Below are 27,295 nucleotides of genomic sequence, written 5' to 3' on the forward strand. Positions count from 1 at the left end.
AGGAATGGTGGTGTAGTGAAAGTAAATCTGAAAATTCCTGGACATATTCAGTAGCACCCTGACTTAGTTGAGATCTGTACAAACTATCCCAGCCTCCTAAAAGGGCCCATTTTACCAGTTCCCCAAGCACACAGGTTGCTGTCTTTGCCAGGCTAGCATGACACCCATCAAGCAGGGTAGTTTGTCACATCCATCAAGTCTGCCTTACTACTCTACTCAGTGAGGTATTCTGAGCCATCTGCCATCAGGAGCCTATGGTTTGTAGAGCTAAGAACCTATGTTCTTCTACCTTGGATGACATGAAATAGCAGACCCTTGGAAGCTTCTCTTATTTATGTCATCATAGGTGACATTTGCACAAAAAGGAAAATGACCACTTCTCTTCTCAGGCCTTATGGACACTAAGACCATCTCAAAAGAAACTTGGGGACATGGAAATTCACATTCTCACGCTGATTTAATCTCTGTCAATGGAACCAAGTCACTTTACCTCAGCTTTAATCTTCCCATCTGTAAACTAGCCCTGATGCCACTAGCTCACCCCAGAGGGTAGCAAGGAGCTGCACCGATGTGCTTGATTTTAAGTTTCAAATAAAGTCCTCTAGATTGCTTCTATAATCACCATCCCACTGCCTTTAGCTCAAATGGCAAACGTGCTTCTGCAGCATTTAGGAAAACCAGATACTGTATTTCTCCTCAACTTGGTAATATTCTGAATGTTTTACAAATAACTACAGGCAACAGAGAGCAAGATAGACAAGAAAAGAAATTATACAAATACTGAGATAACAAGGGCAAAGGGATAAAAAAACAAATGCAGGAAGCACTTTCTGATTTTGGAACAAAAGACACAGTAAGCAAAGGACGGTGTCCATGAATAAAATGGTAAAAGTACAGTAGAACCACTGAAAGTAAAAAACAGGAAACCACCAGAATATTTATATTTTATTTGCAGGCTACTACTGTTGGCTACAAAAAGAAATCCTTTAAAAAGTAAAGAATGTTCAGAAGCAAAAGGTAGGAAGGTCTAAACTAATTAAAAACAGGTCAGCTAATGACAGGCAACATCACTGGTGCACTGAGACAGAGTAGGGCCATAAAAGCCTGACGCATACATGCAATGCATTAAGTTGAGAATGTGTGTCTCTCCAGCTTCATATCTATTAAAGGAACAAACAATTTACATGTTGCTGTATTATAGGAGTGTGATATGTGGTGTGTCAACCCTTTCTCCTCAAATTGAACCATGTTAAGTCAAATCAGTGATGGGGTTTGGGGGGGGAAGGGAGGGGAGGAGAAAAGCAGGGAGAAAGAAAGTTTCAAAAAAATCTCTGCCTCAGCAAAAGTTTTCATTAAAATTTTAGACAAATGATCCCTGTGTCCTTCTCCCTTGCTGCCTGGGGCTCCATGCTATTTCTATGCAAATAACAACCTCGTGGTTTATATCTTATTATTTCCACCGGAGCTGCAGCGACATGACCTGAGACGTGTAAGAGGTGGGGGGGTGGGGGGAGAGTTGGAGAGGAAAGAGAAAGAGAGAGGGAGAAAGGGAGAGAGAGATGGAGTGGATGTTCACTCAAGTGTGAAAAAATATTGTCAGGAGTGAGCGTCAAGAACAAAAAAAAAATTGCAGGGATAACGTGTTTATTTCAGTACCCCCACCCCCAACCCCCTCCTCCCCACCCTGCAAACCGGCACCTTTTAAAATTCATTGGGCATCAGGCGATCATGCACAATCCATCTGCTTTCACTTTATCATTTGCATTTCATGCCTCCTGGCTTTTGATGTGCTGATACTTTGATGCAGTCAGGAGACGCGCATTATCATTATTTCAATTTTCAAAAGGGTCAACGGGATCGGCACTTGCACACACAGATTTCTTTTTTCCTACAACCTCTGCACATCCCCTCCCTTCCTATTCTTCACCCCAATGTTTAACATAAAGGATGAAGACTCAAAAAGGTGGGGGTCAAATGTTTACAGTCTAAAAGCTTACATATACCACATACATTTCCACTTTGTACAGGTACACACATACTCGAGCAAAATGGTCAAGGCTTAAGGAGGCTCTACAGTGTTTTCAGACACACAAAGACTTCCTCACACATGGATACTCAGGGAAGCACAGAGAAAGAAAGAGAGGGATCTATCTAGAAGCAAGATACAGACACAAAGAGACAGACCAGGACTCACACAGGAAGAGACACACACTCAAAGTGACTTGCACACACCCATAAGAGACAGAGATTTCTACAGAAAGGCAAACAGATGTTGAAAGACACCAATATACACAAAGACAGAACATGCAAAAGGAATGAGTCGGAGGAAGTGATATAAACATGCAGCTTCCGTATATGTAATGTCTTTTTTCATACTGGATAGGCAAAGGGGCAGACAGGACATTCTGAATGAATTTGCATGAAATCAGGTGTCTTCCAAGAACATGTCTGTATACTTAAGAGGCACTGACATGAAGATAGTGAAGCAGGCTGAGCCAGATTAGGTAACCTCTATAACTTGATCACTCCCTTCAGCTACAAATGATCACGTCCGTTTGGAAATGAGCATTGTTCGGTAAGTTACAGCTGCAGCTTCCCTAGCCTTTTCCGCTCCAACTACACTTTTCCTTCAACGAACAGCCCTGTAGGCTAGGAAGAGGGGGAACATAATAAATCTGATCAGAACAATTCAACCAGATTTTCAGAAAAAAATCCCTAATGCTTTCTTTATGGCACAAATTAAATTCAACTAGGAAGTTTTTAGGCAAATGACAAAAACCAACCAAACAAAACTCCCTAGCAGCAGCAGCAGCATCTTTGCTTTTTGTATTTTTCTCTGTGTATAACATATTATTAGGGACAAAAAAAAAATGTGATGAAATAAATTTCAGAAATTAGCTCTTTGTCCAGGTATGGGTATATGGGAATACAGGCGTCTTCTTTAAATTCCACCCTTATAGATCATCGTATCTACGATTCTTTTCAACATTTGTGAGTATCTCGTCTTAAGAAGGTATCCAAAAGAGCAACTTAAAAAAAAAAAGAAAAAGACTCAGCAGTTTCCCCTACTGCAGTAGTCTCCTGCAATAGTGGCAGTTCACAACGTTGATTTCTAGGTTACTTTCCTTTTTTTTTTCCTAGCTTACTTTCCAAAAGGGGAGTGGGGTACCCAAGTTTGCCATTGTTAACATTGCTCTGCCTTTTCTTTTTTTTTTTTTTTAATCTTTTTTTTTTTTTCTTATTCATGATAGGCACACAGTGAGAGAGAGAGAGAGAGGCAGAGACACAGGCAGAGGGAGAAGCAGGCTCCATGCACCGGGAGCCCGACGTGGGATTCGATCCCGGATCTCCAGGATCGCACCCTGGGCCAAAGGCAGGCGCCAAACCGCTGCGCCACCCAGGGATCCCCTGCTCTGCCTTTTCTTGGAGGGAAGAGCAAACCCAGAGAAGGAGACAGACCCTATATGAATGTAGAGAGCAAACTGATCATATCAAAGGATTCTCCTCATTTCTGATATCTCCAAAAGCTAACTGGACCAATGGATGTATCAACTTTTAAAACATAAGATAATAGGATACTTAATTCCTATCCTTCCACTGGAAAGTCAAGGCTTGTTAAAGTTTGTGCAAGTCTAGCAAACCCAGTATCCAATACAATTCAGCATGCATATAACTCAAATCACCAAGTCATGTACGGGAGAAGAAAAGGAAACTAGAGCTGTAATGATGACCAACACTTTGTGCCAGATGCTAGGTATTTTCACTTATGTTTTCTCATTTGATCTCCACCATATCATTTAAGCATGTGAATTATTATATTCCCCTTTGACAGACAAAGAAAGCGGAGTAGCTGAGCGGTTACATGAGTTGCACAAGGTCTGCCAGCCAGTTCCAAATTATTACATATTCTTGGCTCTGGAGAGAAAATAATTTTCTTATGTCTGCAGAGAAGTCAGAACAACATTGTCTTGTATATCCAGGTATTCTTAGATAGTTTTCACTCTTACAAGCAGTGACCTCAGCAATCATTTTTTTTCCCCTTTGGAAAAGCCCCTATGAGCTTGGATTGAAAAGGCACAAGAATTTCTTTCTTTTCTTCTTTTTTCTCTTCTTTTCTTTTCTTTTCTTTTTTTTCTTTTCTTTTCTTTTCTTTTTTCTTTTCTTTTCTTTTCTTTCTTTCCTTCTTTCTTTCTTTGTTTCTTTCTTTTCTTTCACTTGTTCCTTTCTTCCTTCTTCCTTCCTCTCTCCCTCCCTCTTTCTTTCTTTAAAGATTTATTTATTTGAGAGAAAGGGGGGTAAGCATGGCGGGGAGGGGGAGAGGGAGACAGAATCCTCAAGCAGACTCCCCGCTGAGTGCAAAGCTCTATGCAGGGCCTGATCCTATGACCCTGAGATCATGACCTGAGCGGAAATTAAGAGTCAAACATCCAATAGACTGAGCCACCCAGATGTCTCACACAAGAATTTCTTTTGAAGGGATGACAAATTTGTCATACTCTTGCCCAGCAATCTATCCATCTACCTCTCTACTCAATATTTACCAATTACTTCCTCTATGTACAAGGGACCACTGTTAAGTGTCCTTTTTAAGGGGTGCATTCACAAATTTCTCAGAACATTAAAGCTTCATTTTGTCAACACGTTCAAGAATATGTTTCAGAGATAGCTCCGCATCTGGGAATAGATCTCTTCACTTACTCATGGATGCAAGAAAGGGAGGGAGGGCAGAAAAAAAGCATTCAATTCTTTTTCTAGCAAGATGCAGAATGTAAACTCTTTGGAGCAAGAGTTCTATATGGTTTGTTTGTGAACTTATCTGTAGGGCCTGGAGTAGTGCCTGGCACATAGTAGATACTCAAAATATTTGTTGACTATGATAAATGAATGAATAGAATAGGTAAGTAAGGCAGTGGGTAGGAAAGATGGAGGGAGAGGGAAATTGACAGACTGAGGGAAGCATGGCCTGAATGGCTTCTTCTCAATCAGGATCTTGAATTGAGAATTCAGTCATCTTCAAACAGCTTCACTCACTTCTCCCAGACCCTAAAAACTTACTTTGTTGAGGGCTCCAGCTCCAGTCAAAATTAAATGAGAATTTTCAACCTGGATGGTTCTCTGTCCCAGCCGGACAAGGTAAGCTCCAATCCCAATGGCCCGGCATGTAACCTTCAAAGACAATGAGAGAGAGACAGAGACAGAGAGAAAAGAGTAAATTCTACATGCCACATAGTTATGTCCCACCCAAGCTGTCAGAACTAAGGCAGAGATATACAGAATCCACATTAACAGAAAAAAGTACTACTTTTTATGAAGTTTGCTTGATTAATAACATTAAGCCCCACAATTCCCTGGTCAAAGAAAAGCAGGTACAGAATTCGCTGAATGATTAAAGTATTAAACACTTAAAGGTTCATAGGGTCTTTACATCTCAAACTTTTGCTTGTTTCACAGATGCTCGGCATCTATCTACACTACAGATAAGAATAAGGAAAGTAGGGGATCCCTGGGTGGCGCAGCGGTTTGGCGCCTGCCTTTGGCCCAGGGCGCGATCCTGGAGACCCGGGATCGAATCCCACGTCGGGCTCCTGGTGCATGGAGCCTGCTTCTCCCTCTGCCTGTGTCTCTGCCTCTCTCTCTCTCTCTGTGACTATCATAAATAAATAAATAAAATTAAAAAAAAAAAAAAAAAAAAGAATAAGGAAAGTAGTAAAAAAAATAAATTGAAGCTGTTACAACTCTGTTAGAATGTTTAGAGAAATAAAAAACTAAAGGCAAAAAGGTGCTAGATGTATCTGGGAAATTCAATTATTTACATTATCATGCACAGTTAAAGTCAAATTGTACATATATAATCTTTAAGTAATGTTCTTATTTGTGACTGAATAGCAGAGATGCGACAGACACAACTCCTAATCACAAAGTCAGTTCTTCAAAAATGTCATATTCTCTTAATATTTACCAGGCTGATGGTGATGATCTCATCATAGGCCAATGAGGATTCTCCAGCGATCATTCCAGAGCCTCGAAGGTTCTCTGCTCCAAGTCCCTCTTCCTTCCCAATAATATCAGTTATCTTGTACCTATTGGATACAGCCATGCCCAATTATAAAGGTTAAACACAAGAATAACAATCCATTAAAATAATAATCACCATTAAAAGGCTGCTAAAAGCCTCCTGAAAGCTTATTTAAAGCCAGGGCTCTATACTATTCTTATACTTTTCATTCATATATCTTTCCTCCTTAGCTTGGTGCCTATATTTTCTGGAAGCAATACAGTATAGCAGAAAGAGCAAAATCTAAAATTAAGTAGACAAGTTTAAATCCCTGCTCTGACACATGTAGCCATGCAACTCTGGAGATAATAGTAACTTTTATAAAATGGAGACAATGTCTACCTCTAAGGGTTGACATGAGAGTTAAAGTAACAAAGAGAGGGCTTGACACATAGCTGGTGCTCCGATTTTAGATGCCCTCTCTTACTTTCCAGAGCAAGTTTCTTAAAGGCAGGGTCATTGTAGATCTCTCTATAATCAGTAATAGCCATTAAATCAACAATTTTAGATAAATGTTACAAAGGAAAAGAAAAATTCAGAGGCAGAGTGAGAATGCTCAGCCCAATTTCTCAAGTCAAAAAATCCTTTCTCTTTCCAAGACAGGGATGAAGGACATAATCAAAACAGTGTACTCCCATTCCTGCTCTTTTGTAAATATCAAGTGCATACATGGAGGGGTCCTGGCTCTAGTCTTCTGGAAAGGTAGGTGGAATGTGTGTGGAAGTGAAATGCGGGCCAAGTTGTCCAGAAAGCATCCTGCAGATCCAGTGGGAGCCACTCATCTGTCTTCTTGGCAAGGGATTAAGAGTGATAGCTGATAATGGGAAGTGGGAGATGGGGAATGCAACTAGTAAAAGAAAGGAAAAATACAAAGTTGGAAGTAGAGATGGGCATATATTATTTACTGTTCTGTGTGTACCCAAAAAGCTTGGCGCTGGGCATAGTTTTATAAATTGAAATAATAAATAAATATCCCATAGTGGCTCTTAAACTACTTTTTGCCCTCATATTTCTCTGTTCCCTTCTTTCCTTACTTCTAACCTTCCACCAATTCCTTCCTTTTGCCCTTGGCCTTGGTCTCTGGCTTTGCATCTTTGCTTCCCAGATTCCCTGGCCTTTCTATTTTTAGCGTCTCCCAGGAATTCTCCAATTCTTCCTTTTACTCTGTATTTAGGCTCTAAATTCTAGAGTTATGTTGCAGGTAAAGCTAACCTCCCTTAAAGGGTTAATGAGCAACAATAGTAGGAGGGGGGTGTTAATGTATCCCTTCTGGAAGGCTCACAAGCCATATAGTCACAAACACTCATGAGTCCAGTCAGCCCTCCCTGCAAAGCAGATCTTTTCCCTCCTAAGGATTACATATTGCTTCACAGGTATTCATTACTTGGTAAGTGGCATCTTCTCTCTTTGTGTTACATGAAAAAGAATACAAATTTCTCATTTTCTGCTCTATGATCTGAGTCTTCTACCATTAAAACTATCATTCTTTAAAGTAGTACTAAATTTTAATGTTATTTGCAATAAAAATCTTTGTATACTGTAATACAATTAACAAAACACATTCATAAATAAATATAATTTTTGGCCCTCACAACAATCCAGTGTGATAGGTAATGTCCTCTCCATTATTACAGATAATAGTGGTCAGGATTTTTGACTGCTTACTATGTACTCAGTGCTATGCTAAGGGCTTTACATATATTAATTTTCCTGATATTCATCTTATAGACAAGGAAACTATAACCGAGAGAAGAAAAATGACTTGCTTTAACAAAAGCAGTATGCAGAATCAATGGCTTAACATTTCAGTAATAAAGAGTTAAAAAACATAATGGGGAAGGGAAATCTCATTCAGAATAGCAAGATAAGGTACAAAATATTTAGCAAAAAACATTTAAAAAATGGCAAAATCCCATTATACCCGCATTGTGCACCATAGTGTCTTGAGTGTCACAGTGAACTGCCAGGGGCACTGCAGGATATTTTAAATATTTGAGAGAAACACTATGATATGTAAAATCTGTTGGAGTCCATGTAAACTACTAGGTTTAGGTAGTTCATAATTAAACATTAAATAATGCTACATTCCTTTTGACAATGTCTTATATCTTTGCAAAGCTGGGTTTTCAGTTGCTGTAGAAAAAAACCAAGTTCTGCACAAAAGTCAATGCAGAACAAGAAACAAGGGTGGCTATATCCAAGCTGAATCTAAGTCTTGAGATCTTGTATAGATGCAGATGTCTCATTAGTAACTAATTGTAATTATTTAAAAATGAAAAAAGCCTTTCTATTTATATGTATTATACTTCCCAAATAATTATTGCTAGAATATAAATACCTATGAAGTTGTAGAAGTCTGACTATTTAATAAACAGAAATATTGGGTATATCTTTTAGCCCAAAGGTGCTGTGAAAACATTACTGAGACAGCAAGGGTGTTATGAACCACGGAAGACTGGGAACTTCTGGCATAAGCTATATGAGGAAAACTACAAAACTTTGAAAGATACACTTGGATAAATGGAAAAAAATATTACATGTTTTTTGTTGGGAAGAGTTAATATTATGAAGATATGAGCTCTTCCTAAATTAATTTATAAACTTAATGTAATTTGAATCAAAATCATTACAGAAAGTTTTGGCAATTAAAAAAAATGAGTCTAACATAAAAAGATAAAAGTAGCTAATAAAACATGAGGAAAAAAATTAAGAATGTGGGGAAATTTGCCCCATTAGAATAGTTAAAATAATGTGGCATTAGCTCAAGAACAGACAGCACAAAAAAACAATACAAAGCCTAGTAATGGAGTTGAAATTATTATAAAAGTGAGGAAAGTATGTATTATTTAATAAATGGTATTGGAATAGTTGATTAACATTCTAGAAAATACTTGCAGACAGACTATAAAAATGTTCAACCTTACTAGTACTCAAAAGTACCAGTTAAAATAATTGCTGTTTTTATCTTATTTTATTAATTGACAATCAATATTGGCAAGGGTAGAGAAAAATTAAAGGGGAAGAACATACTATCATATATTGCTGGTGGGAGTACAGATCTTGGTAGGACAATTTGAAACTATCAAAAATATATTTAAAATAGACATATTTTTGGCTAGTAATTCCACTTTTAGAAATTAGCCCAAAGGGAAGAGAGAGATATTTCTAGAAGTTTTTATAAGAAAACATTTTGGGGGGCAGCCCCGGTGGCACAGTGGTTTAGCGCCGCTTGCAGCCCAGGGCATGATCCTGGAGACCCCAGATTGAGTCCCACGTCGGGCTTCCTGCATGGAGCCTGCTTCTCCCTCTGCCTGTGTCTCTGCCTGTCTCTCTCTCTCTCTCTGAATGAATAAATAAATAAATCTTAAAAAAAAAAAAAATTAGGGCAGCCCCAGTGGCCCAGCAGTTTAACACCACCTTTAGCCCAGGGGTATGATCCTGGAGACCAAGGATCCAGTCCCACACATCAGGCTCCCTGCATGGAGCCTGCTTTTCCCTCTGCCTGTGACTCTGCTTCTCTCTCTCTGCGTTTATTTATGAATAAATAAATAAATAAATAAAATCTTTAAAACAAAAAAAAAACCCAAAACAAAACATCTAGACCAGGGATATAGCAGTAAATAGTGGGAATTGTCTGAATGTTCACAAAAGATACATTTATTATGATAAAATACTATGAAGCCATTAAATATCATATTCTCAAATGATATTTTAAGGATATACAAAAATCCCCCCAAAATAGTTTTTAGTGAAAAGAATAAATTACAGAAGAGTTTTCCTGTACATTCTGATTATGTAGAAAGAAGGTATACATATACAGAAAAAGCATGAATATAATATACACATCAATAATTGTAATCTCTCGGGGCACTGGGGTGGCTCAGTTGGTTAAGAGTCTGACTCTTGATTTTGGCTCAGGTTATGATCTCAGTGTTGTGAGATCGAGCCCCATTTGGGGCTCTGCACTCAGCAGGGAATCTGCTGGAGATTCTCTCTCTCCCTCTCCTTCTGCCCCTCCCTCTCTTCCTCTTGCACACTCTTTTTCTAAAACAATAAACAAATAAATCTGAAAAAATAGTTATCTCTTCACAGGATTGTAGCTGATTTTTATTTCTTCTTCATAATTATTTACATATTCCAACTTTTCTAAAGTGAATAAATATTATAAACATAATTTAAAAACCTCAATCAAAAAATAAGGTCTTACAGTTAATTAGTGTAGGGCTATAATACAAAACTTTAGATTTCCAGATTATGTAACAAGCAATCTTCATTGCTCTTCAAGGTCATTTCAGCAAGACAGTTGAGGGAGAAATGATCATATTCTCCTTTAATTCATGGCCAAATTATTCTGCTACTTACATACCTACCTGGATTCTCCTTCGTCCTCTACATGTTCACAATGGACAGAGTTGAGAGCACTGACTCTCTTATAATCCTGAGGGGTCAGATATAAATATTTGTATCCCTGTGAAGCACAAATAGTTTTTAACTCATTATTTGCCATCACCACATAGACAGAAGACACAGCAGGACATGCATAACACAGCTTGTTGTACAGCTAGCTTTAAATTGCCACATCACTTCTGAGAGTTACTGTCTCACAGAATACCAGCATAGACAATTCTTTGAAAGATGGAAGCGCTTATTTCTCCAGTCACTGACTGTCCTTGAAACAAGGTATCTTGTAGCTACAACTGCAAGTATATTCCATCTATTTCATTTTCATCGAGGTTAACGGGTCATTTTCTGATCTTTTGTGACACCTCTATTAAAGATATCAACACAAAATTTAAGAACTGTAGATTACTATTCTTTACTTTCTCAAATCCTTAGTACCATCACAATATAAATGGGGAAGAGATAATTGAGAAGATCATGAAACTGGCAATATTAAAATCAGAAGTCTATGCAGTGATAATCATCAGTGAACATTGAATTTATGCCTTTTGCTGTTTTCAATAAACAACTTGTATTTCCTATTTACATTTTAAAAACTATACATTTTTGTAATTATTTATTTTTACACATACATACACACACTCACAAAACAGGGTTATAGGTAGGATACATGTGTTTAACTAAAGTGAATTAGTCACACAGCCAAAAAAAAAAAAAAAAAAAAAAAAAAGTAAGCAGAGGAAGACGTTTTAAGTACTGGGAAAAATTATGCCAGTGCTTAACTCAATCGATTTGGCCCACAGTGAGCACAACATGGAAGAGATATGAATCTGCCACTGAGTTTGTGTGACTTATGACAAGAACCTTGTGGCACTGAGGGTCATTAGTATGTCAGTCACCACCTATCTACTGAGTGCCTCTATGTGCAAGATACTGTTTTAGGCACTGAAAAACCAGGAATGAACAAAATGGACAAAACTTCCTGGCCTTATGGAACTTATGTTCTTGTGAGAGTGACAGAAAAATATACAAATAAGTAAAACATACAATATTAATGAGAATGATGTTTATGGGGAAAAAAAAAGAATTGAGAAAGGAGACAGAGGATTGCAAAAGCTGAACTTGTAGAAAGAAAAGCCCAGGGAAGGCTCACTGAAAGTGGCATTTGAGTGAGGCCTTGAAGAACAGAGGAAACAAAACATGAGGACATTGGGGCAAGGCATTATAGGCAGAAGGAATTGTAGGTGCAGAAGTGTGGAGGCATGAGTGAGCCTCACGAAGTTCCAGAAAGAGTAAGCAGGCCAATGGAGCCAGCATGGAGTGAGACTGTCTGCAGCAAGAAATGAAGGCAGGGTAGTATTGGAAGGCCAAGCTATGTAGGGCCTTGGGTTAAAATTCATGAACATAAAACTGTCCATATTTTTTAAAGTAAGCTCTATTATACCTAATGTGGGGCTTGAACACACGACCCCGCGATCAAGAGTCGCATGCTCCACTGACTGAGCCAGCCAGATGCCTCAAAACTAGCCATTTTAAAATGGCAGCGGTTTAGTGCCGCCTGCAGCCCAGGGCGTGATCCTGGAGACCCTGGATCAGGTCCCACGTCAGGCTCTCTGCATGGTGCCTGCTTCTGTCTCTGCATCTCTATGAATAAATAAATAAAATCTTAAAAAAAAATAAATAAAACGAATGATTTAGTAGTTTTTAGTATATTCTGATGTGCAACCATCACCACTCTCTTATTCAAGGGCATTTCCATCACCTCAAAAAGAAACACAGTTACTAACAATTTCCATACACTTTTAATATGAATCCTATTGAAGTATCATTTACATGCAATAAAATCCATTCTTTTAAGTACCATAGTGTGGTGAGTTCTGATGAATGTAGATACTTGTGAAACTACCATCAAAATCAAAATATGGAATATTTCCATCATCCTTTGAAGCACTCTTACACTTAAAAGATGTCTCAGCGAAGGAAACTGAGAAGGGGCAGTTAGGAAGATAAAAAGGAGACTCTGAGGCCCTAGAAGCCAAGAGAAGAAGTATTTCAAGGATGAAGGAATGACCAACTGTATCAGATGCTGCTGAGACATCAAATAACTCAGATGAAGGCTGAAATTCACAACAGAATTTCACAGGATGGAACCCATGGTGACTCTGACAAAAGCAGGTACAATGTGCTGGTGAGGATGCAAACCTAACTGAAGTGGGTTCCAGAGGAATGGGAGGAGAGTATATGGATATAGCAAGAAGAGACAATGCTTCTAAGAAGCTTTGCTATCAGTAAGAGTAGTGATTGGAGGGCTAAGTATTTGTGAGCTAGCAGGGTAGATCTGGTAGAGGGAAAAAACGATTCAAGAAGGATAGGGTGAAGTATGTAAGAGGAGAGTGATTAGCCTTAGACTGGAGCAGAAACTGTTCATCCAAAGAACAGGGAGATGGCAGAGAATAAAGGCACAGATGTAGATATGTGGGAGCTTATGGATGTTTTCTTCTTGTTCCTTCCATTTCCTCAGTGAATTGGGATCAATGTCATCAGCTTAGAGGGAGGATGGGGCAAGAGGGTTTTAGAAGTTTAAGGAGAGAGGAGAAGATGTGAAATGGTCATTCAGGAGGTTCATAAATGAATTTAAAGTAAGACCACTCAATCACACTGGATATTTTTCTCTTACCAGTGTTCAGGTATACAGGTTCACATATGTGAGTAGATAGATGGAGAACACTGGATTTAAACAAGGTTTCTGTAAAGAGACAGAGTAAGCAGAATGAGAAGAGAAGCAAAAGAGTTGAAGGTGTAGGAAAGGTGGTAATTATAATATGATTATAATGATTAACCTATGATTGACCACAGAATATAAGCTGAAGTTATAAGGAAGGAGGGGACAGAAGAAAGGTGGTAGCACCAATAGTTGCAGGCTCTGGTGGGTTTAAAGGATTGTTGGACTTAGTGTACACTACGGAGAATGAGCTGTAAAGATAGGATGGAGGGGTGGCAAAGAAAAGGATTGCTGAAATTAAGATCATGGGGAAGAAGAGGCTGAGCTGGGGTAGAAGACAGAAGTCATGGATCTAAGAGGCTGGATTATGCAATGGATCATCTATGTAGATATAGAAGTCACCGGGAATTATAATAGAACTAGTTGTAACGGAGAGAGTGACCATGTGCCAGCAACTAAAACACACAAAGAATGAGAAGGACTGACCAAAGAGTTAGGAACCACTATAACAAGTGGTGGTGTGGTAGTCTGATGATATGAGATTCTAAGATGGGCATTTTCAGAGAGAAGGGGCAGGGGGGGATCTGGAAGTAGTAATGAGAGACAAAGAAGACACTCTCCAGGTTCAGTGGGACAAGGAAAAGAGAGAAGAGGGAGATCAGTCACTCTTTAAGAGGGCTACAGTGAAAGCCATGTCTTTAGAGGACAGGAAGATTTCAAATAAAGAACAATCAGAGAAGAAGCTGAGGATAGGAGGGCTTTTGCAAATGACTGACTAAGTCCTGGAAGCCATAGTGGAATAATTTAAAAAGAGAGATTTCTGGCTTAGCATGTCTCATGCTGAATGCATATCTATTTCCTCTAGTGTTCAAACCAAAAAACAGCAGTCTATTTCAAAGCTGGAAGGAAAAACCAGGTGAATATATTGAGAGACCATTTGTCTCCAATGTGATTACAGCTCACTGTAAGTGCTGACTTTTGAACTGAAACCTCTACCTCTCCCCCACCTCTTTGTATGTGTAAACACATACACGTACACACACACACACACACACACACACACACACAACCATATACTGTCTTGAAGTTTTATCTGCTTAGTCTGTACCTTGTAAGGATCCTCAGGATCTACCCAGGCTACATGAAACATATGACGAATTTCCTCTGCCAGTCCAATTCTTGCTCCACTGTTGGCTGCTACAAAGATGCGTGGGATACCCTCTGCCCTGGCAAGCTCAGAAGCTCTGAGAAACAGCAAATCCTCCTGGGGCCCAAAGGACCCAATTCGGTATGTGATGTCATTGCCAATAACAATGATATCTCGGCCTTCTGGGTATTCAGGACTTTTAAGGGTCATTTTCCACGCTACCATGCCAATCTGCAAAGGCATAGAGAAACAAATAGAAGCTTCTTACATGCAAAATTTTTTTCAGGTTCCTTGAAGGTATCAGGCTATATCATAAACACATCCTTCATATAAAGGTATGTACCGTTGAAGATCCAAGTTTCCTGTGGAAAACTAGAACATTCTAGCATACTTCTCTAAGTTATGGTGAGAACAGCTAGTTTACTATGTATTTCACAGTTATTTCAATTCCTTCTTTGGATCTACATAAAGAAGATGGAGAAACCAAAGTCTAAATGCACTTAAGAGACATGTGGAAGAATGTCATGGTGCAGGGAATTAAATTCAAAACTTCCTAACTTACTAGCCTATCTACTAAGACACTAGGTCCATCTTCTGTGAGATTTTTTCTGAGAAACTTCTTACACTTGTGAGGAGAACAGAAAGAGAATCACCTCTCAGGAACTATACACCACTTTTGTGATCCTGGGTCCTTTTACTGTTTTCTAGCATTTGACAGAAATAAGAGCAGCATTCATTACCAGCTTGCTTTAGGTATCTTCCATTTCTGCGAGGATTCACTAGAGCTCAACATTGCATCTTTGTGAGCATCTCCTGCCACTTTCCCCCAGCACCAGAAAACCAAAGTACACAAGGAACAATATATGTAAATCTCTACTACTCTCTCTGTTCAGTACCATCTGATCAGCCACACAAATAAATGATATTGACTTGAAAGGCAGGGGTGACATGTTTCTTCCCAAACCCTCCCAGCTCTCTCTTCTTTTAATCCCTTTCTATATGAGCATCTAGTCAATCCTTCTACTTGTTTATTTGCTAGTTCCATTTCTTTTCTATTCACTCACACCTCAGTTACAGCTGCAGTTTTTCATGCCTGCCTGTCTGTTTCCCTATATCCAGATAAGTAATGTTTTCCATTCTTTTTTTTTTTTTTTTTCCCATTTCTTTCTGTCTCCCCCTACACATTCCTACCCCCTCTCTACTTGCTCCCAAACACAAAGCCTACCAGATGAGCATTCCTGGTCCTGCCTAATGGAGCCCAGACACATCTGCAGCCTTGGTCCCTCATCCCCAGGCTGCTGCATATCACCTCATTGGGGAGCCGGCCATCAAGAAGGGCCATTAACAGATGTAAATAGCAGCATCCCTGGAAAGCCACATGCATCACCCAGACTCAACCGGGCCAGTGATCATAAGCTCTGAGTACACATTCCTCAATCCAATTGCACATCCACTGTAATCAGGCTGGTTGAAGCTTTCCACACAGCTATTTGTGATTCTCAGCATTAAGAAATATATATATATGAAACACCCACAGATAAATATAAGCTATTTAATATATCATATCATTGGCCAAATACAAATCAAAATAGATATAATATACAGAAAAAAATCCAATCACCTTCTGAGATAAGGTATTACTCTATCTGCTCATTAAAGATACAGAAAGGAAGGAGAAACAAATCATTCAAAATATAGCACAGAGAAACTGCAAATATCGAGATAACTTTGGTCATGGTTTTTAAGAAGCTGGCTAATATAATGCCTGTGTGGGAAGAAATATTTTACACCTGCCTTCTCATGTGGCCCTCTAACCTAACATCTCTTTTGTTTTTCAGGAAGGAAAAGCTATTTCCTCTAAATGCATTTGTAGTTAGGAAGATTGGGTTTTACACCAAATTTTATGATATATTAACCTTAGCCACCTAGGCTAGAAGTAGCTTAGAAACAAGCCTTGAAGAATCTACTTCAGCATTTGCATGCTAATGCAAACATTGTGTCTGTGTGGCACTGGGCAGGCAAATAATACTCTTATCTTTTGTTATTACCTGGGGACTCTAACTGTGTCACTTGGGCAGTCAGTTTAGCAATTGGCTAGGTCATTATGCTTGCAATATTGACTTCTAATTAGGTGTCAAGACAGGAGCACCAAGAACACACTACTCTTTATCAATGTCTTTCCAAAGTGTGTTCCTCATCGACCATCTCCCTCCTCCTTTAAAAAGTACCATTTCAGAATGGAGAGTGCTATCCCAGTCTTTGTATAGTGAGATTCCCTACAAGATGAGATTAAATTTTGAGTAAGCATAATGGATAAACATCCAAGAAAGCATCTATTGCTCAACTTATACCAAAATTTAGATTTTATTGCTAACTAAACAATAGGTCACATAATGGAGAAGATGGGATTTGGAGTCAAACTAACTTGGATCCATACCTAAGCTCTATCACTTACTACGTGACCTTGGAAAAATAACTTTAGTGAGCTTCAGTGTCCCCACATACAAAACTAACAACATCTATTGGTTTGATGAATCAACTATTTGATACTATTATATTAACTTTAATATACAACATTTGCCCCTTTCTCTCATCTCAATCTATTCAAATCCTACCCATTCCAAAAAGTTTCATTCAAATTCCATTTCCTCAGTAAAGCTTTGCCTAAAGTGACCTCTTTCTTCTCTGATCTCCTATGAAGACCTTCATGTAGAGAATTCATCTGATAATTAATCATTTATTGCCTAGGACTGTTTTTAGCTTGCCGGCCTGAGCCATTATATCATCTCCTCCAGTGCCTAGCAGGATCCCTCCACATAATATGGGAGTAATAAATATTTGCTGGTTCCATAGTCATTTCATTTTTTCAATGATTCTTGGAAAATAGTCAATACCAAGGGCTTAGAACCCTATGACTTATCTCTAGGGATCACAGAATAATAGTCCTAAACATCATTCAACTATTTCATTTTATTTTTAAAGATCTTATTTATTTGAGAGAGTGAGAGAGAGCACAAGCTCTGAGGGGCAGAGGGAGAGGGATAAGCAGATTCTTCGGAGAGCAGGGATCAGGGTCAGGACCTGAGCCAAAGGCAGACACTTAACCAACTGAGCTATATCCAAGTGCTCAACTATTTTATTTTTTAAAAAATAACAAGAATAAAAAACAAAAACAAAAACAAAAAAATAACAAAAAAATAACAAGAATAATAACTATCATTAATTGAAAATCTATCACATGCTGTACAATATTAAATATGAACAAATACTGATAGTAGTTAAGAGATTAGTCTGGGGAGTATCAGCCTACCTCGGTCCAAATCTCAGCTTTATTCTAACTGTATAATCTTGGACCAATTACTTAACTTCATATAGTCTCAGTTTTTCCAATTATAAAAAGTTTTCAAATTATTATTGACTTAGAAGCAGCTGTTATGGGATCCCTGGGTGGCGCAGCGGTTTAGCGCCTGCCTTTGGCCCAGGGCGCGATCCTGAAGATTCGGGATCGAATCCCACATCAGGCTCCCGGTGCATGGAGCCTGCTTCTCCCTCTGCCTGTGTCTCTGCCTCTCTCTCTCTCACTGTGTGCCTATCATAAGTAAATAAAAATTAAAAAAAAAAAAAAAGAAGCAGCTGTTATTATTGGCACGAAAAAACTAAGGTATAGAAGAATTAAGTAACTTGTCCTTATATAAGTTAATAGGTTTATTTTTTAAAATACGGTTCACATAATTTCCCTTATTAGAGACATTAAGGAAGCATATTCCAGACTAGTGCCACTTCAGTTAGTGGAAACAACATGGAAAGATGAACATCAATTATAACACAAACATAAATGTCATTGACATCTAAATGCAATGTGGTATTTTGGAAGGACATTTGTAGAAAAACTGGCAAAATCCAAAACAAAGTATGTATTTTACTTATTAGTATCATACCAATGTTAGTTCTAAGTTTTGATAATTATACCATAGTTATACAAGATGTCAACATTAGAAAAATCAAAGGGTTCATTTAGATATATTTCAACACACCTCTTTCGGTAGACAAGATTATTTGAGCAACAAGAATAATTTAAGAAGTTAACATTAGGTACATGGGAACTCTGTACTATCTTTGTAACTTTTCTGTAAATCTAAAATACTTTAAGATAAACAGTTAAAATATAAATGTCATGATAAAAACTTTTCCTCTTTTGGAGAGAAGTAAATTGGCTAATAAGGTCATCATTAGTGTTCTGTACAGCCTTATAAAATGACGGTTATGAAAACTATTAATAGCATATTAAAATACCTATGATGTAATACTAAGTTTGAGAAGTGGTATAACAAACTATAGAAGTGATCCCTGAAAATATAGTCTTGAAGTGGTATAACAAACTTGTCTATTTACCGTAATAACTATGAGAAGCAAAATAGTGTGGTTGTTAAGGACAGAGACTCAGAAGCCAGCTTGGAGAATGTGAATCTAATAGAATCTGACTCCGACAGAATAGAGATTCAGTCAGTTTTCTAGCCACGTAAGTAAGTTACTGACCTCTATGTGTCTCTCCTTCCTCATCAGTAAAATAGGTAATAACCTCTTCTATAAAGTTTGTTTTGAGGATTAAATCCATGGTGAGCCTTAGAATAGTACCTGGCATGTAATAAGTACACAGTAGGTGTTACAACACTGTATTTATAGGTGTGTTGTGTGTGTGAGAGAGACATAATTTAAAAAATAGGAATATGAGATATTTTTAGAATGATGAGATTTCTATTTTCTAAAATTTCCTTAATGTGTTTATAAAATTATCAACACAATATAAGCTTAAAAAGGAACTAAGAGGGAGCCCTGGGTGGCGCAGCGGTTTGGAGCCTGCCTTTGGCCCAGGGCGCGATCCTGGAGACCTGGGATCGAATCCCACGTCAGGCTCCCGGTGCATGGAGCCTGCTTCTCCCTCTGCCTGTGTCTCTGCCTCTCTCTCTCTCTCTCTGTGTGACTATTATAAATAAATTAAAAAAATTAAAAAAAAAAAAAGGAACTAAGAAAAGACTACAAATTGCTCTTCACTGAGTGACAAGTATGTGAAAGCTTATATTATTGTCTCTACTTAAGCATACATTTGAGCATTTCTATGCTTAAAAATTTTTTTTGGGCTGCCCGGATGCCTCAGTGGTTGAGCATCTGCCTTCGGCTCAGGGCGTCTCCCGGTCCAGGATCAAGCCCCGCACTGGGCTCCACACAGGCAGCCTGCTTCTCCCTCTGCCTATGTCTCTGCCTCTCTCTCTGTATCTCTCATGAATAAATGGATGGAATCTTTGGGGAAAAAAATTTTTTTAAGAGAAAAGTATCTCATGAACCTAAGGATTTCTCCTACTTTACAAAAGCTGAATCTACATTTTAGTCCTACTGCAACAGATCATATTTACATAAAGTTAGGAGAGAGAGAAACACATGAAAATTAAAAATCAAGACTCATCTTGAAGGGGGAAGAATATCAAGAACTGCCTTAGTTGGTTGGGGCTATCATTTCATTTTTAAAAAAGAAATGTTCTGCAATGATGTAGTAGAATGTAAACATATATATATATAGGTTTATACAATATTAATATCTCCACCTGAGAAGTAACTGCTTCAGTGTTTTTCTGGTCTGATGGTTAAATACATATTTATACTTTTAAAGTCAATATTTGTACAATAGACAAGAACAGTGCCTATCAGCTAAATACATATTTAGGACCATACCACATGTATTACAAACATGTACTAAAATCGAAAGCTTATATTTATACAGAGCCTTTCATCTTGAAGGGGGCTAAAGAGCTTTACAAACATATGTACATAAAAGGACGTTCCCACTGATAGGCAAGCAAGGTATCAATTCACCCACTTCCCTATTTCTTCCAGCAGCCCCAGATAGGAACACATGGTGTCAACAGATGCAGGTCTGTAACAGCTGCAAAGACATGTAACACAATAATCCACCTTGTGATGCACAGTCATTGGAAGAGGGCTTGCAACTTCAGAATAGCAACTGCTCTCTTCCCCTGCAGAAGTACCACGGCCATTTCCAGCTTTGTGTTTTTAAATTATTCTCTACCAAACTCAACTAATCACTTGACAAAATTGAATTTGATACTGGAAATGGTTTCTGAATGCAAAATACTTTCTGTCTGATGATGAGAAGTAGGTTGAAAAATGCTTTCCCCTGCCCTTGTTAGATTTGGGGAGGTGGGGAAGGGTCACAACATTCAGGAGAGATGGTTCAAAATATGCTATCTAAGAATAGCTTTGTCTCAGAGGATTGGGTCATTACTTCAGAAGACAGTCATATTTTCCCCCCATTTAATTAGGACACTGTAAATTTTTCAAATTACTTTATATAGATGGGTCTATCTATATTATACATACAATGGAGACGTTATATTGAAAATTCTGCAATCCTATAAAAGCATACACAAATTATGACAATGTGGTTAGGAATGTGACATTCCTGATTTCACCTAAGTCCAAATTGCCTAGTACATAAATAATAACCAAAGGAAATTCTGTCACTAAATCCCCTTGTTCCAGCTTCTCTCTACCTCCATTGCTTTGATGCAGTTGAAGCCTAGTGAAAATGACACTCCAGGACTGAGGGCAACAGCCTGAGAGGGTCTACCCGAGTGGCTGGCTTTACGGCCTAAGGAGGTTCAGAGTCAGGCTCTGTGGCCCTGGCACTGCACAAGCTTCTTTCCTGACCACTAACTTAGCAGGTGGTTCTGGCCACTTCCTGCCAATTTTGTTTTTGTTAATACAGCCATAAATTATTTAAAAATATGTAATTGCAGATGATTTTTGATAATAGGATGTTCTGATTAGCAGGTTTCTTAGGTTTATGGTTATCAACCTTAACTAATTAAAATGAAAAAAGGGAAGAGGATCAACAGAGTTAGTGTGAATAAGCAAAGGATGGGTAGAAATAAATATATGCCTTATGTAAGTTCTAAGGAAGAAAATATTTCTTTGGCCACAGTCTGATTCTGGAATAAACATACGCAAGTGAGGGAGGAGGGAAGGAGGAGGAGAAACCAAGCAGAAGAGAACAGTCTTATTTAACTGTTTTTATGTGGGTAAAATGATTTGTGCCACAGTATTTCCATAAGAAGTGGGACCATTATTTTCCTGTAGAAACACATTTGGTTTGAAAAGTATCACTGGACAGGATGTGAAAATCAAACCGAATGAATTATTCACAACCCCCGATCAGAGGTGATCATTATTTCTGATGCTCCAAACAGTGATTAGGATTCTGCCCTGAGATGTCATTTTCTCGCTGAGTAACACCACCGACACAGAAAGGCATTATCTATCTATCCATACATGTATTTTTTCTCCTGGGAGGACCTTGGTTTAATGTTACTATAACAGATACTAAAAACATGACAATATTAACATTTATACTGATAGTGCCCATAAATGCCATTAGCCTGACACAAAGTGTCAACACTAATCATGACCCAAAATTAACACCAAAATTGACATCAAAATTAATTGTACTATCAATGTGAAATGAATGTGCAACTGCACAGATACACACATGTGCACACACATGCACACTTTCCAAAGCTGCTGTTACTACAAAATAAAATACTAATATTAAGCTCAACCAATAAATTTGAAGGGAAAGCTAAGGGGCAAAACAGGACAGGATTATGTTTTTAAGAATGTAAGAAGCATCCATCAACTGTGGCAATGCTGTGGGAAGCAGTTAAAAAATATCTTTGCCATGGTTGCCTTTCTTATATCTCCTCACTTTGAGTTTGGCTGTAATATTTTTCTATATGTACTTAAATATAGGTTAGACTGTGGCTGCTATGGTAAAGCTTTATTTTCCATGCTAAAAGTTGAAATTTTCTGGCAAAGCCTCCCATAGCTATTGTTTTTCTACTGCTAATGCCAGGAAGAAGACCATCTTGCAAGGCCCTGGAGCAGCAATACAAAGAATTCTAGAGCATTAGAGCTGAAATGGACTTCAGCATTATCTGCATCATGAAGATAAGAAAATCAAGACTTAGTGAGAAGGAATCTGAACTTGAGTTCCTTTAGATACATAATAAAGTGTTACTTCCCCCCTTTTGTTTTTAAAGATTTATTTATTTGAGAGAGAGATAGACCAAGCGGGAGGGGCAGAGGCAGAGGAAAGAGAATCCCAAGCAGATTCTGTGCTGAACACAAGAGCTCGACGTGGGGCTCGATCACACGATCCTGAGATTGTAAACTGAGCTGAAACCAAGAGTCAGACACTTAACTGACTGTGCCATGCCGGCATCCCAACCTCTGTCTGCCTTTTGTATCTTTATGTAATAGAAGTCTTCACTTGTAGTTAGATATTATAAAAAAATAATTACAATATTAACTCATGTTAGACTCTCATGAAAAAAACACACTTGACAGAATAGAAAATACTATATAGGTGTTAAAATGTGCCTTTTTAAACCACAAGGCAATATGATATTTGAAATAATTTGTGCCATTCAGAAAAACCATGCTGAAAAAAATGTCAATGCCTTTCCATATTGTATTATCTGCTGGATATCATATTCCACTGCCTAGTGTTGTATGATCACATAAAAGAGCTGAAAACAATTTTCTTAACAGCTGAAAAACTCTCTTTTTCATGCTTGGATAATTCAAAAATGGCTGAACAAACTTACCTCAACCTTTCCAAAAAGCGATAAAAGGGTAAGAAACACAACATTTTTAGAGCAAAAAATTTTCATCCTAGAGGTAATTTCTTCAAAATGTTACTGAAGATTAGAAATAATAATTTTGAACAGGGAAATGATCTCTCCCCGCAATATTTATAAACGTGAAACCACAGTAATCTTATGCATACGCACACAATGCTTTTAGTAAACATGCCAATTTAAAAAAAAAAAAACATGCAACAGAGCACATACAAGCCAGTGGTATTTGAGAGATGGGGCACAGGAGTAACTGGATGATATGGAAATTAACCAAGTTGGCCTACTACAGTTCAAGAAACCTTGCCCATTAATCATACAAACGAATGTTGAACTCTGATGCTCCACGCTACACCTCATCCTCTAGTGTCATCTGTTGCTGTCCTGATGTTCATTATTGCCTTTAGTTGGAGCTGTAAAGTTTCTTGACACAGGGTACTATATCACATCTTTTTTCAGTAAAATCTTAAAACTTAAGGTGTATAAAAATGCTGGCAAGTACATTCTTTTGTTTAAAGGCTATCTGTAGGACTAACTTTTGAGGTGGACTAAGGAGCATTCCACAAGCTCTGGTTTAGTCAGCCAATGGATGCTTTAGGATTTTCAGTCCATCAAGCTCACTGGGCCTCTGTTTGCTAATAATGAAACGAATCCAATGAACTAATCCATCTGTTGAAAAATCTCCAGTACCAACAGTACCCACTCAGAAGGAATTCTGAGAAAAGTATATGCAAAGTAAATAGGTGACGGGGATTAAGGAGGACACTTGTAGCGAGCACTGAGTGATATAAGTGATGAACACTGAATTCTACACCTGAAAATATTACACTCTATATTAACTGGAATTTAAATAAAAATATGAAGAAAAAAAAAAAGCAAAGTATACGCATCCCAAAAGAACAGTGTTAGAAATTCATTAGAAGTAATTCCATGGCAGGAAGACCTATCTTTCAAAATTAGCCTCAAAATTTTTCTAACGAGGGGCTCAACTCTGGTTGTAAGGATCATTTTAGACAGACCTGTAACCAAACATGTGCACTTAGAGGATAAAATGGTAATTTTAGATAAAACTATCTTAACCACATATTTCATAACCTGTCTTTTTCTATACTTGAAATTCCTATCTTATAAAGCCTAAAAGGATTCAAGACTGGGGTTTTTTTGGGGGGAAGCCCTTGATGAAAAATAATACAAGCACAAATTATGAATGTTTATATGTAATCAGTGGTGTGTGATACTTTTCTGCTGAAGATCTCAAAGCACTTATAAACATTTCCCCATCTTCAGGGATAGATTGGTGGCAAGGACCATTAGTCTCTTTTTATAACTTGGACAATCAGTGCACAGACCATGGTCCTGTTTTTCAGATCTGCCTTCTTCAGATCTATTTCAAAGCTCACCTTTAGCATACTGCAATACAAATATGCCTCTTTTCCAACACATATCTAAAAGATTGACACAGACTCAATTTCTACACCCAGCATGAAAAGATAAACTGATTTCAAAATAATAAAACAAAAACACGGTAAAATACATCCAAATTAGCTTCACATTGATGGAGCTATTCTGAGGTTAAATTGAGTAAAACAATATACAAAAGTCTAATGTTAAACTAGAAAAATATCTGGGTTCCATATGCATGAGAAATGGACTCAAGCCCACAAACATATACACTCTTCTCCAGTCTGAGTTTCAAAGCATAATAGGTTCCTCTAGAATTTTCCAGGGTAACCCAAACAATTCCTTTGAGAGCCAGGAAAATGTCAACCAAGTGAATTCAGACAGAAGGTTATGGTGTTTTTTTTTCTAAAGTAAGAGGTCCTTTAGGTTAAGAGGTCCAGTCTAAGAACTGTCAAAATGATCTACTAATTAATTTCTTCCAATCTTTTAGGCTTCTATAAGCTTACCAACCTCCTTTTTCCTACTAACTCCTACAATTTTTTTTTTTTTTGGTGTTATACTCAAAATTTAAGATTTCAAAGAATTATAAAAACGTAAAAGTGAGGATCAGTGTCAAAATGATAAGATCTATTTAAGCTAGCCAGTAGATGCAGGGGTATTTGTCATATCACTCTCCATATTTTTCTGTAAGTTTGAAATATTTTATAGTAAGAAAATTACAGACACATACACCTTGGTGAAATTGAACATCAACACATTGCCAACAATTAACTATGGGCAAGGCTGAGCAGTTCTAGAACTGAATTCCTAATTCCCACCATCCCTACCTTTTCACCCCAGGTGCATAAAAAATACCAGTCATGATGGCAACCAGTCTTTAAATTTTAATCCACTCTTTTTTCCTCCTCAGTCATCCCTTTCCTAAAAAAATGTTTCCTGTAAAAATGTGTAGAGCAATGATATAGTAAGGTTCACCAGATCTCCACCTAGAGTTAAAAGTGCAACTGCATACTGGAGGAACACAAGGCAAAGCCTACCATGCCACCTGAAAAAAAGGGGTTAGGATACAACTGGATCTGCCTCACCAAACAGGGCAATTCCAGAAGCTTGTCTAAATGCCAAGGTGTTGAGAAGGAAAAACCATGACACCTAGTGCCCATCTGAAGAAATGAAGCCTTGCAGTGATTACAATTCTTAAGCGTGATAGTGTGTGTCAAGGTGATCATCACATTGCATTGAATTTGGAATATGCTTATCTCCCAGAAAAACTTGAAGGAAAAAAATGTAATACCACGTAAGAATTCCAGTCCTTCATATTGATCCTTTTTGGAATTATATACCCTATATCTAATAATTATAGCTGCTTCTAATCGGAGAAATCTCATTTCAGTTTCTCATTATGACGGGAGAGATGAGGGGAAGGATCTGTGTTGTTAAAAAGCCCACGTGCTGAAATAGTAAGGAAAATAGGGTCCTACTTTCCACACCAAAAGTGCTATAAAAATTGCCTATCATAGCTTTCATCACTGCCCAATTTAGAGATTTATGACCTAGTTCACAGAGCAGTTAAAGGAAATATAATAAAGAATGCGAATAACATTTCAGAACAACAATAAAAAAAAAAGTGATCTCAAGAAGGCTAGTGTTTTCTTTGTCCTACACCAGGAAAGTTAAGCTGTTCTCTGTCAAGTCCGTAACCACCCTTGGCTTGATCTTAGCCTGAGCCTTTTAATAACAGGATTTAGCGTGAAAAGCAGCTGCAGTGGATTGTGAACTGTTACTCAAGATGTTCCCACCTGCAATTACAGCTTCCACCAAATGATCAAAACAGGTTAGCAAACGGGCAGGAAAATGAAAACAATTCCTCCAAAATTGAGAAGCAGTAAAAGTAGAAGTGTTGGTTAGCTGCATTTCCTTTGTATACAGGCTCAACGGCACACATTCATCTAGCTATGTATTTACATACGGTGCCCATCACTGTAGCATCATAGCAGCTAGAATTGAAACAAGTTTAGTCTATGTTGCAATCACATTTTCCACAATTTTCATCTTTACTTGAAACTATTAAAAAAAAAAACCCTAGACAACTCATCTTTGGAGCAATTTGCAAGTAACATAGTTCACAGATTTGATCTACATCTCTTTTATTCCTACTCTAAATTCATACTAAATGCAATGCCATTCAAACCTGACAATGAGAAAAATGTGTTCTATACTTCCATCATGAATAAGGTGGCATTTCTTCAGTTACATCTTTCTTGATGGGGAAGGGACAACTTGGAAAACAGAGAGGAGAAAGTGGCTAACACCACATTAGAAAATCTCTCTCCTGCTTTTAACACGGGTACAATATTAAAAATGCAGGTCACATCTTGGCTGAAACAGCCAATATTCTTTCTCAAATGGCAAACAAGTTATCTAAAACTAAATGGAACTGAATTGTTCTAAGTCCTGGTCCCATCACCATTTTACCTATTTACTGTCCTGGAAAAAAAAAAAAAAAAACAGGGAAGAAAGCTTGGCCACTCATACAGCCGATGGTCTGATAAGTACAGGTTTTCTGCCTTTGATTATGGGGGAAAGCATCTCGATTCATGGGGAAACTCTACAGGAAGCTCTTGTTTTACCTTTAGTCCTTATATCCATGTGCTAACTTTTAAACCCTGAAACTATAATCCTTCAAGGTAATGCAGTATCACCCACAATGATGACCTAGTAGAGCCGTCACCTTTGGAGAACACCACATTATGATGATATAACGTCCATGTAGCATCAGTGCATTTACATTGAGCCTTGACTCTCAGAATATTAACAGGTCAATTTTTTACTCCTTTTTTTAATAAAACTATGTCTCAAGGCTC

At 37.9% G+C, this 27,295-nt stretch overlaps 1 protein-coding gene across 18 annotated transcripts in view; it reads right to left on the reverse strand.

The window, feature by feature from the left end:
• The window catches only part of ACACA (acetyl-CoA carboxylase alpha), a 284,222-nt gene that overhangs the window by 64,041 nt on the left and 192,886 nt on the right, over positions 1-27,295 (reverse strand). For all 18 annotated transcript variants that reach the window (XM_025439931.3, XM_049114191.1, XM_049114189.1 and 15 more), the window contains 4 exons: positions 14,287-14,556; positions 10,426-10,523; positions 5,960-6,080; positions 5,056-5,166 (listed from right to left, as the gene is read on the reverse strand). In XM_025439931.3, coding sequence (XP_025295716.1) covers positions 5,056-5,166; positions 5,960-6,080; positions 10,426-10,523; positions 14,287-14,556 — 600 coding nt within the window. The remainder of the gene's footprint in view (positions 1-5,055; positions 5,167-5,959; positions 6,081-10,425; positions 10,524-14,286; positions 14,557-27,295) is intronic.

Source organism: Canis lupus, chromosome 9, assembly GCF_003254725.2.
Source record: "Canis lupus dingo isolate Sandy chromosome 9, ASM325472v2, whole genome shotgun sequence".
Lineage (NCBI taxonomy): Eukaryota > Metazoa > Chordata > Mammalia > Carnivora > Canidae > Canis > Canis lupus.